This window comes from Chlorocebus sabaeus, chromosome 27, assembly GCF_047675955.1.
Source record: "Chlorocebus sabaeus isolate Y175 chromosome 27, mChlSab1.0.hap1, whole genome shotgun sequence".
In the NCBI taxonomy this organism is placed as follows: domain Eukaryota; kingdom Metazoa; phylum Chordata; class Mammalia; order Primates; family Cercopithecidae; genus Chlorocebus; species Chlorocebus sabaeus.
Genome location: NC_132930.1, coordinates 33,137,864 through 33,155,137, shown reverse-complemented (window position 1 = coordinate 33,155,137; position 17,274 = coordinate 33,137,864). Strand labels below are relative to the sequence as shown.

General features: G+C 42.6%; 1 protein-coding gene across 1 annotated transcript in view; it reads right to left on the bottom strand.

Annotated features, from left to right (window-relative positions):
- Positions 1 to 17,274, bottom strand: part of FAM184B (family with sequence similarity 184 member B) — a 153,264-nt gene extending 135,990 nt beyond the window's left edge. The window contains exon 1 of the mRNA XM_008017803.3: positions 16,661 to 17,274. Coding sequence (XP_008015994.3) covers positions 16,661 to 16,807 — 147 coding nt within the window. The 5' untranslated portion in view covers positions 16,808 to 17,274. The remainder of the gene's footprint in view (positions 1 to 16,660) is intronic.

Here is a 17,274-nt window from a genome sequence, read left to right as displayed (position 1 = left end):
GGAAATGGAGCCTGAAGAAGTGACTGGATTGCTGCAATCTCATGGTAAAACTTTAGTAGATGAGAATTTGCTTCTTACGGATAAGCAAAGAAAGTGGTTTGAGATGGGATCTACTCCTGGTGAAGATGCTTTTGTTGAACGTTGTTGAAATGACAACATGGCCGCAGAATATTACACAAACTTAGCTGATAAAGCAATGGCAGGGTTGGAGAGGATTTACTCCAATGTTGCGAGATTTTCTACTATGGATAAAATTATATCAAAGGGCATTGCATGTTATGGAGAAATATTTTGTGAAAGGAAGAGCAAATTGATGTAGCAAACTTCATTACTGTCTTATTTTAAGAAATTGTCACAGCCACCCCAACATTCAGCAACCACAACCCTGATCAGTCAGCAGGCATTAACATCCAGGCCAGACCCTCCACTGGCGAAAATATTACAACTGGCTGAAGGCTCAGATGATTATTAGCATTTTTTAGCAATGAAGTATTTTAAAATTAAGGTATGTGCATTTTTTTAGACATAATGTTATTACGCCTTTAATAGACTACAATCTAGTGTAAACATAACTTTTATATGCACTGAGAAACCAAAAAAATGTGTGTGATTCTATTGCCATATTAGCTGTACTGGTGTGTTTTGGAACCAAACCTGCAATATTTTCCAAGTATGCCTGTAAGAAACTGGGCTTATATTGGAAAAACAAAAACAAACCAAACAAGAGCCTGTAATTCAAAGGGTAAAGTTATTATGGTGGTTTTTCAAGATATAGCAAAGTCATGTCTTTTTAGGAAAACCTATGTAATGCTCCAGGCGTGGTGGCTCACACCTGTAATCCCAGCACTTTGGGAGGCCGAGGTGGGCGGATCATGAGGTCAGGAGATCAAGACCACCCTGGCTAACACCATGAAACCCTGTCTCTACTAAAAATACAAAAAATGAGCAGGGCGCGGTGGCGGGCGCCTGTAGCCCCAGCTACTTGGAAGGCTGAGGCAGGAGAATAATGTGAACCCAGGAGGCGGAGCTTGTAGTGAGCCGAGATCGTGCCACTGCTCTCCAGCCTGGGCAACAGAGCAAGACTCCGTCTCAAAAAACAAAACAAAACAAAACAAAACAACCCTATGTAATGCTCCTTCTGCTTCAGAAGACTGGGAACAACACTATTCCTGATGATATCAAAGATTCACAAACAGATCTTTCTGCTTCATCTCCTAAAGATCCTACAGCCATACCTCCTAAAGTTTCCACAGCTAACAAAACAACTTCCTCAGCAGATCAGGGACAATGTCTTGTCCCTGTGAGAACAACTAGTATGCTTTGATTCTACTGGACCGCTGGGCTATGAGAGAGGCACTTGTTTCTCTGATACCTTGAGAAACCTAGGAGCATTTTCCAGATTTATCTTCTTTTCCTGGAGGCTCAGAATATAGGGAGTAACTTCAAACAGGTCCATTAGACAGTCAAAATACAAACTGACAGTCTGAACTGTGATTATGTCAATGCAATGTGAAAGTAATTCTGGGGTCAGGAGTGGTGGCTTATACCTACAATCCCAGTATTTTGTGAGGCCAAGGCAGGAGGATCGCTTGAGTCCAGGAGATCAAGACCAGGCTGGAAGACATAGCAAGAGCTTGTCTCTACAAAAAATAAACAAAATTAGCTGGGTGTGGTGGCACACATCTGTAACCCCAGCTACTCAGGAGGCTAAGGTGGGAGGATCACTTGAGCCCAGGAGGTCAAGGTTGCAGTGAGCTATAATCATACCACTGCACTCTAGACTGGGCAACAGAGCAAGACCCCATCTCAAAAAAAGAAAAAAAGAAAGTAATTCTGCCTTTGTCCCTGAAACTACGAGTGTTGCTCCCATGGAGTTCTTCTAGCATTTGGATGGCAGGAGGAGAGACAGTAATAAATGGCTTTTAAAATGGCAAGCTTTATAGTTACCAAGTCAGGACCTCAGCACATCTTGTCTATCGGATTGTTTTTAATCACTAAATATTTCTTTTTCTAGGCTGGTCTCTTCCAATCTTCCTGATATTCTTTCATGGGCATTACCCGTAACAAAGGTGAATTCTGCTCATAGGACTCTACCTCAAGGAAATATCTAGTGAGTGTGCAGGAGTAGAATCAAAAGAGGGCCCACTACAATATTGATTATAATATTGATTATATTAATATTGATCATATTGATAATAATATCGATTATATTAGTATTGATAACATTGATTATGATATCGATTATATTAATGTTGATAATATTGATTATAATGTCTATTATATCAATATTGATAATATTGATTATAATATCAATCATACTAATATTGATAATATTGATTATAATATCGATTATATTAATATTGATTATATTGATTATAATATCGATCATATTAATATTGATAATATTGATTATAATATTGATTACATTAATATTGATAATATTGATTATAATATATAATGACAAACTAGGATCAACCAGAGTGGCTCACAATGAGGGATTATCTCAATGTAACTTCCATGATCCCTCGTACTAACAATATTTTCACAGTTATTAGCAGCATATCAAAATTATAATTCAGTTTTTGTATAAAAACAGGAGAAGCTCTTTGGCCAGTCTGCCTTCAGCCAACATGTGGATAAACTGATACTCTTCAGCCTCTCTCTGCTCACCCTGCGCCCTGTTTATGCTGGTTGTATCTGTTGTTGTAATTATGTAATTTAACACTGTGGCAAGTCAATTACATATGGATGTGAAAAGAAAGTTGTTGTTCCTATGAAAACAGGTTTCACTGCTTTGGAAAAACTCAATAAAGGCAAATTGCTAAAGGAAGAAAACCTGGTATCAAATTATGGGTGATAGAGAAGTGAAAAAGACTGGGAAACAAGTTTTAAAGGTTTAGGAGAATTCTGAACTAGATTGTTTTACGTGTGTTTTAGATTCTCATTCTTCACGTAAACCAAAACGGGAAAAAGTACAAATGCATGATGATCGAGGTGACCTTACCTTGGATCAGGCTGGAACAGTCCCTGTTTACCTCTGTTGTTTCAGCGCTCTCTCTGGATTAGTGCCCCCCTCCCTCCTCTTTTGGGTCTCAGCAGAGTCCTGGTCTGGATGAGAAATTAGAAGATCACCCTAATTATGGATGTACTTTAAACAAGATTAATAAGGTAGAGTGCCAATCAACAAGCCATTCCCAAAGAACTGAAACTGAGTCTTCAATTAAAAGATTAGTGATCCAGTGTTTATTTGCATGCTTTAAATTAGGGGTTTCAAACTTTCTCTATAAAGGTAGTAGTTCTTCTAGGCTTTATTCAGTCTCTGTCATAACTATTCAGATTTGCTATTTTAACACAAAAGCTCCGCTGGAAAACCTGTAAATGAATGGGCATGGCTGTGTTCCAATAAAATTTTATTCATGGATACTAAATTAGAATTACATATAATTTTCCAAGTGTCACAGAATGTTCTTCTTTTGATTTTGTTCAAGTATTCGCAATTTTTTTCTTTTTTTTTTTTTTTCTGTTTTCAAATTATTTCTTCAAAGATATCAAGCAATTAAAAATGTAAAAATCATCCTTGACTTGGAACTCATATAAAAATGAGCAGTGGGCTAGATTTGGCCTATAGGCCATAGTTTTCTGGCCCCCCCGACTGCCTTCTTTTTTTTTGAGATAAAGTCTCACTCTTGTCGCCCGGACTGGGGTGCAGTGTTGCGATCTCGGCTCACTGCAACCTTCGCCTCTCAAGTTCAAGCAATTCTCCTGCCTTAGCCTCCAGAGTAGCTGGGACTACAGGTGCACACCAGCACTCCCAGCTAATTTTTGTATTTTTAGTAGAGATGGGGTTTCACCATATTGGTCAGGCTGTTCTTGAACTCCTAACCTCAGGTGGTCCACCCACCTCGGCCTCCCAAAGTGCTGGGATGATAGGTATGAGCCACCATGCCTGGCCTTCTGACCCCTTTATAAGTTTAAAAATAATATTGTGTATGTGTTAGGTTTTTTCTTTTATGGTTGTCAGTTTTCAATTATCCAAAATGTCCAAATGACGTTGAATAAGAGGATCTCTATTACTATATTTGTTCGCAGTTTTACTACTTTTCTTGCCTATGAGGTCCACAAGGTAAGGGATTTTATCTAACACATAACAGGTGCTCAGTAAATGTTTCTTTCTTTCTTTCTTTCTTTCTTTCTTTCTTTCTTTCTTTCTTTCTTTCTTTCTTTCTTTCTTTCTTTCTTTCTTTCTTTCTTTCTTTCTTTTCTCCTTCCTTCCTTCCTTCCTTCCTTCCTTCCTTCCTTCCTTCCTTCCTTTTTCTTTTTTAACATGGAGTTTCGCTCTAGTTGCCCAGCCTGGAGTGCAATGGCATTATCTCAGCTCACTGCAACCTCCGCCTCCCAAGTTCAAGAGATTCTCCTGTCTCAGTCTCCCAAATAGCTGGGATTACAGGCATGCACCACCACGCCCGGCTAATTTTGTATTTAGTAGAGACGGGGTTTCTCCATGTTGGTCAGGCTGTTCTTGAACTCCCAACCTCAGGTGATCCTCCTGCCTCGGCCTCCCAAAGTGCTGGGATTACAGGCTTGAGCCACCTTGCCCGGCCAGTAAATGTTTCTTAAATGAATGAAGTTAAACTATGCAATCTCCATATAACAGAGTACTAACACAACCATTAAAAATTATATTTAAGAGTTCAAGATTTATTGCGAAGGGGGAAAACAAAACAGGTTACACAATAGTTACATATAAGACAACTCTATTTTAAAAAATACGTGTCTCCCTTTGCAGGGGAAATCATCTAGTAGGGTATGCATAAATGTTAATCATCGTTATATCACTATACTTACAGATTTAGGTTGCTTTAAAAAACTTTTTCTTTTTGCTTATCTATATTTCTGGGTTTTCAAAAATGGGTGTGTTTTCTGTCTGTGATTGATTTCCCATTATTGTTTTTGTTTTACCTCATAACTCTGGTTTCCTGAAGGAATTTGGATCTGATCAAATGGAGGCACCATGTCTGAATAGATCCTGTCATTGTGGTCAGGGGCTGGGAGTGACTAAGTTAGATCTAAGCTTGGGAGGGAGTGGGTAGAGACTACTTGTCAGAGCTGGTCAGTTTCCTAGTGCTCTTAAAAAACTTGAAATGAGATGCTAGACCTCTTGAGTTCAAGGCCAAAACCTTGAATGAGGCCTCCCCACTCCTCTATAAGATGACCATAGTCCCTGGTGAAATTTGATATATTATTCTAAGAGCAATGGGAGGTCTAAGAAGAATTTTGTTCATTTAGTCTATAAACAAATACTTGCTGGGTGCCCACCACTTGCCAGGCACTGTTCTAGGCACTGGGGATATAGGAGAGGACAGAACAGACAGAAATCCCTACCCTCAGGCAATAAACCAATAAAGGAAAAAAGGCAGATGGAGCTGAGATAGTCTCAGAGGGGGGCAGGGCAGCCACATTAGTTTGAAGAGGCATCTGAGCCAAGTTGGCTGAGTCGGGATCAGGCAGAGGAAACCAGAGGACAAGGGGCCGCAGTGGCACAAACTTGGCACAGGAGAAGGCCTGAGAGAAGGGTGGTGTGGCAGAGGAAATGAGACTGAGGGGCAGACAGGAGCTACCTCAAGTGACTACGATAAAAAATTTATTAATATTTTTCAATATATTTTCTTCTAAGTGAAAACACATTTTCTTCTAAGTGAAATTGGAATTGAAATTTCATCCCAAGGGAAGCCAGTGGTAGGTTTTAAACAGACGAATGGCATGTTCTGGTTTATATTTAAAAGATAATTCTTGCCACTGTGTGAGTGGGCAAGAGTGGACCACGAGGCCAGTGCGGGCGTCATAGCAGGGGTTGGCGGCCAGAGGAGAAGGTGGCCCCAACTATGGTGGAGGTGGAAATGGAGAACGGAGGTGGACTTACTCATTTTGTTTATGAGGTAAAGTCACTAGGACTTGACTCAGAACTAGTTTTTTGTTGTTGTTGGTGGTGGTGGTTTTTTTTGTTGTTGTTATTTGTTTGTTTTTCTGAGACGGAGTCCTGCTCTGCCACCCAGGCTGGAGTGCAGTGGCACAATCTTGGCTCACTGCAACCTCCGCCTCCCAGGTTCAAGCAATTCTCCTGCCTCAGTCTCCCGAGTAGCTGAGATTACAGGTGCACACCACCATGCCCGGCTAATTTTTTTGTACTTTTACTAGAGACGGGGTTTCACCATGTTGGCCAGGCTGGTCTTGAACTCCTGACCTCAGGTGATCTGCCTGCCTCAGCCTCCCAAACTGCTGGGATTATAGGCGTGAGCCACTGCACCCGGCCAGAACTAGATTTAAACAGGAGACAGACCTGATTCGAGTTCTGTTTGTTTTCATTTTAGCAGCTTTATTGAGATGTAATTCTTATACCAGGAAATTCACCCAAAAAGGGTACAATTCACTGGCTTTCAGTATCTTCAGAGTTGCGGAACCATCACCACAACAAACTTTAGAACATTCTTATTACCCCATAAAGAAACCTTGCATCTGTGAGTCACACTCCTCTTTGTCTAAGGGATGAAAGGTTTCTTTTTGTATTTATCTATTCCTCAGTTGATGGACATTTAGTTGGTTTCCGCCTGTTGGCTATTATGAATAATGTTTCTATGAACATTCTTGCATCATTTCTCTTGGGTATATACCTAGGAGTGGAACGATAAGCATGCCCAAGCATTCGAGGAACTGCCAGACCATTTTCCACAGCAGCTGCATCATTTTATATTCCCACCCGCAGTGTATGAGAATGCTGATTCGGTTTTAAGATCACTCTGGCTGCTGTGTGGAGAAAGGATAGGAGGAAGGCTGGGGCGAGGCAGGGGAGTATTGGGGGCACTGTGGAAAGTGGAGAGACCAGAATGGTTATGCAGAAGTTCAGGGATCTGAGCAGGGTTCAAGGACATTCAACTTAAGGTGCACTTCATACCGTTTACGGTATGGTGCAAAGATCTGTGAGAGCTCTTTACACAATGAATCACATCGTTAAATTAAAAGATTCCAACAGAGAGGGCTTGTTAAAACAGATCTGCCATTTTCAAGTCTAGAGTCCTAAAGCAAAGTGGTATGGAACTGGTTAAACATCTGTCCCCAAACAAGCTCCTGCAAGCAGGAGGATATTTTCAGAAAAGCAAGAGGAGCCAGTGGGTGCAATAAGATTTCCACACCTTTAAGGCATGAAAACACAGGGCTCAAGTGACAGCCTGTTGCTGAGGACTCTCATGGCAACAGGCATCACGCCTCCTGCCCTACAGCACTGCCCTGGCCTCTCAGCCCGGAGAAGAGCTGGCTTGTTTCCAAGTTTGACAACTGGGCAGCAGTCCTTGACTCTCTGAAGTTCCTCCAGTTCAGAAAGGGATGGGAAATGAGCATCTGTCAAGCTTCAGCTGTGCCCCACGTTGGGTTATAAATGACTTTTCACTTACATCCCTTATATTGGTGAAGCCTCACAACATATCACCGAGGTGGAAAATTTTTCCCCAATTAAAGATGAGGACAGTTGGCCCCTTTGCATGCGGAGGTCAGAAAAGGCCACTTTGGAGAGACGGTAATTTAGCGGATACCAGCTACACAGGGATCCAGAGGAGGAACATTCCAAGTTTAACCCCCAAATTATTCATTTGCTCTCTAGATGTCTTCATTTTTATTCTTATTTAATTCTAATTTATAGTCATTAGTATAAAGAAGGGTGAAAAGTTGCCCTCTAGAAACAAATCAAATTTAAATTCATTTAACATATAACTTTGAATAGAAATTATAATTATTTTTCCTTATTATTTCTGATTTTAAACTCAGGGACTATTCTCCACTACATCTCCCAATCCTATACCCATCACCTCCCATCGCCCACCCCTATAACAGAGTCAGTATTATTGTCTCTATTAATGTGTCTTAATAGACGGGTAAGGTTCTGGGACATGGGGAGACATAAGTCCTCATGGTCTGGCTGTACCACTGTGCAGGAAGCGGTGACTTTGACCTCCTGAACTTCCCATTGAAGATGTATCTACAGATAAATACCACACTGCCACTCAAAAGTTTCCCACTCTCACGTTAATGTGCTTTCCCAAATAAAGGAATTAGTTTTCACTATAACTCTGTACCAAATTCCTCGAAGCTAGGCTCATCCTAAGATCTGTCCGTTGGATCTTCAGGATGGCCCAGTAAATAACATTCCTCTTCCCCACTGATCTAATTGAAATGCAAGACCAAAGTGTGAGGCTGCTTTGAGATTATCACCGTTTTATCAACTAAAGTTAATACTGGAGATTGTGGTGTATATCCACTGGCAAGCTGAATTCCTGACGCTTATCCATCTGGTCACAATGCTAGGCCAGGGCAGCTCTGCCTGCCACGTGCACCTGCCCCTGTATAATTGATGTGTAGAAGACAGTGTGTGCTTCTACAGGCAGATCACTCCAGGAGCAAGCAGGGTAGAAGAAGCAAGAGCTCTGTAGGCCCAGTCCCTGCTCCAAACCTCACTAATTATATATTCCCCCTTGCGGTGGAAAAAGTAGTAAAAGTAATTAAGAGGGGCTATGGAAACATCAGGATGAACAGGGAAGAAACTTCCCCACCTCCCTCTCTTCAACACACACACATCCAGCGCTGGATTCTGGATGTCCTAGCTCTGTCAATATATATTAATGTGATGTTGGGCCAGAATACTGACCCTCTCCTGGGTCTCAGATGCCCCACCCCCTTTCTCAATTAGAGATGGTTCTTCCCTCCCAGCCATGCAGAATTGCTGTGCACACAGAGGATGAGTAAGTATGTCAAAGGCTTTGCAAAGTATGTAAAACTAAAGAATCGTAAGGTATTACTAACATGGAGAAACTGCAGCCACTTGACTCAGCATTTGCTCTTGCAGGGTCTTCTGACTAACTGGCCGAGATCCAAAACAAGAATGAGTGAGAGGGTCCCATGAGGTCGTTTGACTCCTTATACTTGAGCTTGGCAGCTTCTGGCACTAAGACTGCTACTCATCTCCTCCTGGGTACATTTCCTCTAGTTGGTCCAGATGAGAGGTAGTGCCCTGGTATCCGCTTCTCCTGTGTGTGGTCTGGGTTCCCCAGAATCAGCCTTCAGTTTGAGAGATGGTTCTTATAGAGGAATACATGCTATTCCACTCATTTTCTCGTTTTAATATAAAAGAGTCTTCATTAACACTCGTATTTAGGGTAAGACATTCTATTGTTCCTTGAACATGGAAATTGGGGAATCCCCGGGTAGGAGGCATTCCAGTTCTTCTGGGGATGAGGTCATGGAGAGAGCCGCAAATGAAAAACAACTGGGGCCAGGTGTGGTGGCTCGTGCTTACAATCCTAGCACTTTGGGATGCTCTTGAAGGGATCTGAAAAAAAATACTAATGCCTGTCACCATTCCCTCTTCTCCTTATAAGATGGGCCTGAGCCCTTGTATGCTATTTGGTTTGCCTGTTTTAAACTTTGACTTAGAAAGAATCTCAAACTTAGGAAACAACCGACAGAAAAAGAAAAGTACAAAGAACAGCCACATACTCTGTAACTCAGAATCCCCAATTTTACCCCATTTTGTCTCATTTAGCCTTTATTCTATTTCCATAATCTGTTTTCTACATTATGAAATGAAATGCTTTGAGAGTAAGGCATCATACTTCCTTAAACTTAAGCGTGAGATCAGCTTCAATGTGCATTTCCTAAGAATAAGGCTGCTGCTTTTTTTTTTTTTTTTTTTTTTTTTAAGATGGTGTCTCACTCTGTCGCCAGGCTGGAGTGCAGTGGCACGATCTCGGCTCACTGCAACCTCTGCCTCCCAGGTTCAAGCGATTCGCTTGCCTCAGCCTCCCAAGTAGCTGGGACTACAGGTGTGTGCCACCATGCCCAGCTAATTTTTTTGTTTGTTTGTTTTGAGACGGAGTCTCGCTCTGTCGTCCAGGCTGGAGTGCAGTGGCCGCATCTCAGCTCACTGCAAGCTCCGCCTCCCGGGTTCCCGCCATTCTCCTGCCTCAGCCTCCCGAGTAGCTGGGACTACAGGCTCCCGCCACCACGCCCGGCTAGTTTTTTTTGTGTTTTTTTTTTTTTTTTTTAGTAGAGACGGGGTTTCACCATGTTCGTCAGGATGGTCTCGATCTCCTGACCTCATGATCTGCCCGCCTCGGCCTCCCAAAGTGCTGGGATTACAGGCTTGAGCCACCGTGCCCGGCCTAATTTTTGTATTTTAATTTTAATTTTATTTTATTTTTGAGATAGAGTCTCACTCTGTTGCCCAGGCTGGAGTGCAGTGGTGTGATCTCCGCTCACTGCAACCTCCGCCCCCTGGGTTCAAGCGATTCTCCTGCCTCAGCCTCCTGAGTAGCTGGGACAACAGGTGCATGCCACCACACCCGACTAATTTTTTTGTATTTTTAGTAGAAATGGGGATTCACCATGTTAGCCAGGATGGTCTCAATCTCCTGGCCTTGTGATCTGCTCACCTTGGCCTCCCAAAGTGCTGGGATTACAGGCGTGAGTCACCGTGCCCAGCCTTTTTTGTATTTTTAGTAGAGATGGGGTTTCACCATGTTGGCCAGGATGGTCTCGACCTCTTGACCTTATGATCCACCTGCCTTGGCCTCCCAAAGTGCTGGGATTACAGGCATGAGCCACCGTGCCCAGCTAGAATAAGATATTTTCTTGCATAGCCATAGTACAGTCAACTCCAGTAAACTTAACATCGATACACTTTTATCTTCTTTACTTACCGTCTGTATTCCAGTTTTGTCAACTGACCCAATCATCTCCTTGTAGCACTTTTTCCGGTCAGTATAAAATTCAATCTAGGACAGGCACTACATTTAGTTGTCAAGTCTTTAACTGGTGTTTGAGTCTGGCTCTATTGCCCAGGCTGGAGTGCAGTGGCACGATCTTGGCTCACTGCAAGCTCCACCTCCCGAGTTCACACCATTCTCCTGCCTCAGCCTACCGAGTAGCTGGGACTACAGGGGTCCACCACCACGCCCAGCTAATTTTTTTTTTTTTTTTTGTATTTTTAATAGAGACAGGGTTTCACTGTGTTAGCCAGGATGGTCTCAATCTCCTGACCTCGTGATCCGCCTGCCTCGGCCTCCCAAAGTGCTGGGATTACAGGCGTGAGCCACTGCACCCAGCCTAACTGGTGAGTTTTTAAAAGCTCTCCGAGTGGAGGCTATTATCTTAAGTTACATAACTCAGGAACAGAAAGTCAAATATCACATGTTCTCACTTATAGGTAGAAACTGAATAATGTGTACGCAGGAACACAGAATGTGGAATAGTAGACAATGGAGACTCCAAAGGTGGGAGACTGGAGGGCAGATAAGGAATCATAAATAGCTCACTGGGTACAACGTACCCTGTTCCTGTGATGGTTGCACTAAACATCCAGACTTCACTACCACACATTGTATCCAAAAAGCACATGTACCCCCTAAATTTATACAAATTAAAAATAAGTAAATAGATATTTTAGAATATTTTGGACACATTGGTATAGTAAAAAAAAAAACATAAGGGCTCCGTAGGTGATTTTAAGGTGCACCTCAGACCTTGGGTCACTGTGTAAATGAATATTCGTTTATTACACTACCACATATTGAGTGTCTACTAGGTGTAAAGTGTTATGAATAAAATTAAGGAGCTTATTACTTTAAGGACATACTATCCACAAGTCAACTATACTATCAGAGGGATGAGTATCATGAAAGAAATATTAACAAAACTATGGGAGGAAACGATAATTAAATTGAACAAGCTTACTGAGGATCTACTATGTGTCAGACATTGTACAAACTGCTGGAGAAATAGTTGGATACGTAAATGCACTTAATACACAGTTAAAAATTAATGTACACATTCTTATTTTTTGAGACAGAGTTTCGCTCTTGTTGCCCAGGCTGGAGAGCAATGGCACTATCTTGGCTCACCACAACCTCCACCTCCCCAGTTCAAGTGATTCTCCTGCCTCAGCCTCCTGAGTAGCTGGGATTACAGGCATGCACCACCATGCCCAACTAATTTTTTCGTATTTTTAGTAGAGACGAGGTTTCTCCATGTTGGTCAGGCTAGTCTCAAACTCGTGACCTCAGGTGATCCACCTGACTCGGCCTCCCAAAATGCTGGGAATACAGGCATGAGCCATGGTGCCGGGCCAATTAACACATTCTTAATCACAAAAGTAAGGTTTTTAAAAGATTTTTCTTAGAGGAGGTGGGGCTCAAAACATAAGCAGGATTTTACTTTTAGAGTTGAAGACATTTCAGGAGAGGAAACTTCAAGAGGAAAACTGGGCGAGTGCACAGTGGAGTAAGGAAAGAATCGTACTTCACTTTGACCTGAGAATTGGGTGCAGTACTAGGAGACTGTGCTGAAGAAGTAGGCTGGAGAATGTATGGTGGTATAGTCACTTCGTAAAACAATTTGGCAGTTTCTCAAAAAATTAAAAGTTATCATACAACTTAACAATTCCGCTCCTAGGTACCTACCCAAGAACACATAAAGACTTGCACATGAATGTAATGTTCATAGCAGCATTATTCACAAAAGCCAAAAAGTAGAAACTCAAATGTCCATCAACTGGTGAATGGATAAATAAAACATGGCCTACCCATACAACAAGATAAATAAGTGAGTAATAAAAAGGAATGAATTAAAGATACATGTTACAATGTGGATGAACCTAAAAGAATTAGATGGAAAGAATAATATATTATATGGCTTCATTTAGAGGTAATTTAAAGAGATAGGAAGTAGATGCATGGTTGCCTGGGGCTGGTGGTGGGAACAGGAACTGACTACAAATGTCCACAAGGGAAGATTTCTTTGGGGTGATGAAAATGTCCCTAAAACTGGATTATGGTTATGGCTCAATGACTAAAACAAAGTTGAACTGAACACTTAAAACAGGTGAATTTTATGGTATGTAAATTATACCTCAATAAAGCTGTAAAAATTTTAAAAACTGTTAAAATTAGGCAGAAAGAAAATAGGAAGCACAATCTTAGAAATAAAAAATATAGTTATTGATATTCAAAAAACTTAATAGATGGGAAAAACTCTGGACTGGCAAATTGGAAGGCAAGGAATTCACCAGGATGCAACACAAAGACAAAATCTTTTTTAAAAAATAACATCTCAGGATATAGATAGTGAGGCTTCCTCACTTTCCTAATGGTAGTGCCAGAAAAGATAATGGAGGTAATGGCTAGGAAGCAATATTGCAAGAGAAAATCAGTAATAATTTTCCAGAATTAAAGAAAGCACATGCACCCCTGTAATCCCAGCACTTTGGGAAGCCAAGGCAGGAGAATTGCTTGAGCTCAGGAGTTTGAGATCAGCCTGGGCAACATAGTGAGACCCTGTCTCTACAAAAAAAATTTTTTTTAATAAGCTGGGCATGGTGGCTCATGCTTGTAGTCCAGCTTGAGTATGGGAGGTCAAGGTTGCAGTGAGCTTTGATCACACCACTGCACTCCAGCCTGGGTGACATAGTGAGACACTGTCAAAAAAAAAAAAAAAAAAGGAGCGCATGATAATCCTCAAAAGATAGTACCTCCTACTTTTGCAGAGGATAAAGATAAACGAACACCAAGATAGTTCTAGAAAACCTGCTGAACAGTAAAAATAAATAAAACAAGTCTGAAATGTTATCAAGGGGAAAAGGCAGCTTATTTACAAGGGAATGAAAATTAGATTGGCAGCAGAATTTTTCACCAGCAACACTTAGTACCAGAAGACAGTGGAGTACTATCATTAAGGTGATGTGGGAAAATAACTGTTCACTAGAGTTTTATATCCACATAAATTATCATACAACAGTGAGGGCAAAATTAAGACATTTCCAACAATGAATTCCCTCCCATACCAAGGCACCTACAGAAAGAACTATTAAAGGATGGATTTCAGCCAGAAGAAAAGTGAACCTAAAGGGAACATTGCAGATTCAAGAAAAAAAAATAGTGAGCAGAAAAATTGATAAAATCTCAATAAAGTTAATTAACTTTTAACTATAAAAACTATTTTTAAATTTAAGAAGTAAAAACAGATAGAATGCGGTGACACATGCCTGAGCTTTGGGAGGTCAAGGCGGGAGGATTGCTTGAGGCCAGGAGTTCGAGACCAGCTTGGGCAACATGGTGAGATTCTATCTCTACAAAACATTTTTGAAAAAGAAAAAATTAGCTGGGGGTGGTGGTGTGGACCTGTTCCTAGCTACTTGGGAGTCTGAGGTGGGAGGATCACTTGAGGCCAGGAGTTTGAGGCTGCAGTTAGCCATGACTGTGCCACTACACTCCAGCCTGGGTAACAGAGGAAGACCCTGTCTCTTAAACAAACAAACAAACAGAAAAGTAAAAATAAAACTCTAGGCAGCAATAACAAGATGGGAAGGAAGGGACTGTTAAATGAGTAAAATATACAAAGTTCTTTCATGGGAAGAAACAATTACATACTAACTTTGTTAGAAAAAATCAGAATTAAGTATATATGTTGAAAAATAAAAGACGATTCTGAGAAGAATAGAAATAAAACCCAAAGCTCTCAAACCAGCAGTGGAATATGGATCACTTTGCTAATCCGATAGAAGACAAGAATGGAAGCAAAAGAAGCAAGGAGAAATAATGGTAAATGAAAAACGCAAGATCCGATGGAAGAAAAGCCCAAATATATTAATAATCACAGTAAATGCCTGTGGATTAAATTCACCTGTCAGAGATACAACCAAAATAAACCTGATAGAAAGATTAAATATGAAGATATGGAAAATAATTGACATACAAATAGTAGCCAAAAGAAGGGTGGTCTATTAATTACAAAAACTTCTAATTTAAGCAATTAGCATAAAAATGGTAAACAGAGGCACTACATAAGGATCAATCATCATTTCTAATGCAGAATATACTTTAAGAAACACTGCCTACTGTGCGCCAAGAATCATGTATGCTTTCTATACTGCTGTGTTTTCAGTGCTTGGCACATAATAGGTATGCCATAAATATTAATGAGTGGAATCATTGCTATTTTATATTGAAATGATCTGTTTATGTGTTTGTCATACCACAAGGGCAAGACCATATCTTACTAATTGTTATGCCATCAACATTCAGCACAGCAGTTGGCACATAGTAGGAATTCCATAAGTCCACACTGAATTCGAGGATCATCTTGTCTATAAAATCTCCCCTTACAGTTCCTTCCGTACTGATTTGTCCTTTGTTTCTACTTCTATAGAACTCGTAATTGGAAGCACCCAATTTAGCACCCAAGACATAGTCTTCTAGCTTTCACTCAGTGTTTCAAATCTTGTTTCTCTAAAACTATTTTAGATCCTTTGAAGATAGGGAAGATGCCTTGCACTGTGCCAAGTGCCTTTTCAGGTACTTGAATAAATACATGTTTTGGTTGATGTCACTATTTAGATGAATGTAGGTTAGATCAATAGTACCGGTTATATATGCCAAGGACTCTAAGGGCTATCTCCAATCTCTTTTTCATCCCTTGACCAAAGAGAGCCCTCTTTGGAGACAGGCTCATGTGCGAAGAATGTGAAGTTAATGACACAGGTGGGAGAAGGCAGCTAGTGTTCAATTCCAAGACTCTGTGCTCCTTCTTCCTGGCAAAATAGTGAGGTTGGCCGGACAGCGGGAGGGGAATGTCTGTGATCCCACAAAAAATGTGTGGGAAGTGACAGGGAGATGGTGAGGAAAGAAAGCATGTTCCAGATGCCACAGGACAGACCTGGACCTGACCTTTCCCTGGCGGGCATGGCACCAGGAGTGTATTATGAGACCAAAAGGAAACCCCAAAGCAAACAGCTAAATTCATCCACTTGAAACCTTGTATGGGAGACAGTGAGGGATGTTGTTCTCCATGTAGACAAGGCACAGAGGGGAGTCTGTGACAAGGAACTCCTAATTGGGGAGTTGCAGAAGGTTAACAAAGAGCACTGGTGGCATCTTTTTGCTGGTCTTCTTGAAAAAGACATAGTCTGGGAAGGTTCAATCAGGGCTCTACAGGAGGTAGGGAGGTGGGTTGGCTGACCGACCTCCCAAGGTCCTTCCTAATCTCATAATTATTTGGTGAATCGTGCTTTTCTCCTTTTATGCTCCTACACACGTCTGCACCCAGTTTGATAGTAAGTCCCCTAGGCTGCATTCCAGGTTTAGTACGGTGCCACGCAAGCTGCTGGCACTCAACGAATGACGCAAATATTTGCTGAATGAAGGAATACATGGATCAACTGTCTAAATAGAGCCCACATGACCTCCCCAAGCTGTAAAGTATGGCAGTTGAATGAAATCACAACATTCTAGACACTTGAGCAAAGCTGACGGACACACACACACACACACACACACACACACACACACGATTCACATTCCCACCTTGGAAAGGCACAGACCACCTGCTCAGCAAGCAGGCTGTGGGAGTTTCCTTGGCAAGGATCCTCTTTCTCTGCTGCTTTAGGATGGTGCCTCTAGAAGGTCAAAAGTCACCCAGATTTAGGACCGCTTCCCTTCCCGGTTGGCCTCCGAGACAAAGTTTCTGTCTGGATTCGGCCCGGGCCTCCCGGGAGAGGCATCCTCTCTCCCTCCCGGCTCCGGCGCCCCGGGCGTGCAGCTCGCTGGCCCGCTGCGCCCCACCTTACCTTGGTGAGCTGGGCGATCTTCTTGCACATTTTCACGTGCATCTCGGGATCACAGTCCATTCTCCAGCCCGCGCCACCGCGGGCGTCGTCTTTGGAGCCCGGGCAAGTCCCGGGCGGGTTAATTTTGCTTTTGAGAGCAGAAGCCATCACTAAAACGCGCCCCGCACTCAAAGACTCTCGCCTGTGTTCTCCCTGCCCACCGTGTGCACGTGCGTGCGCGCGCGGGCGTGCGAGCGTGTGGGTTTCTCGGGAGAGGTGGCACTGCAGTCCCGTCGCCTGCACCGCCGCGTGGCCCCAGCTTCCCGAAGGTCTCCGCCTCCCGGGCCCACCCGCGCGCCCACCCGCGCGCCCACCCTTTCTCCTCTCCCGCTGGCTCTCAGGCTGGTTGGCTCCGCGGGCACCCGCACCCTGCGGCAGGGCTCCGGCGCCCCGCACGTGTCGTTGGTGATCCGTCTGCCGCTCCCCAGCCAGTGCAGGTTTCGTGTGCAAGAGGAGAGCTTCCGCGGCTAGGAGCAGCCGGCCTTGGGGGGTTTGCGCTGGGCGGGCACGGCGCTCTTGGACACGTGGGTGGAGCGCGGCCCCGGACTCGGTGGCGACGGACCCTGCCAGAGGTG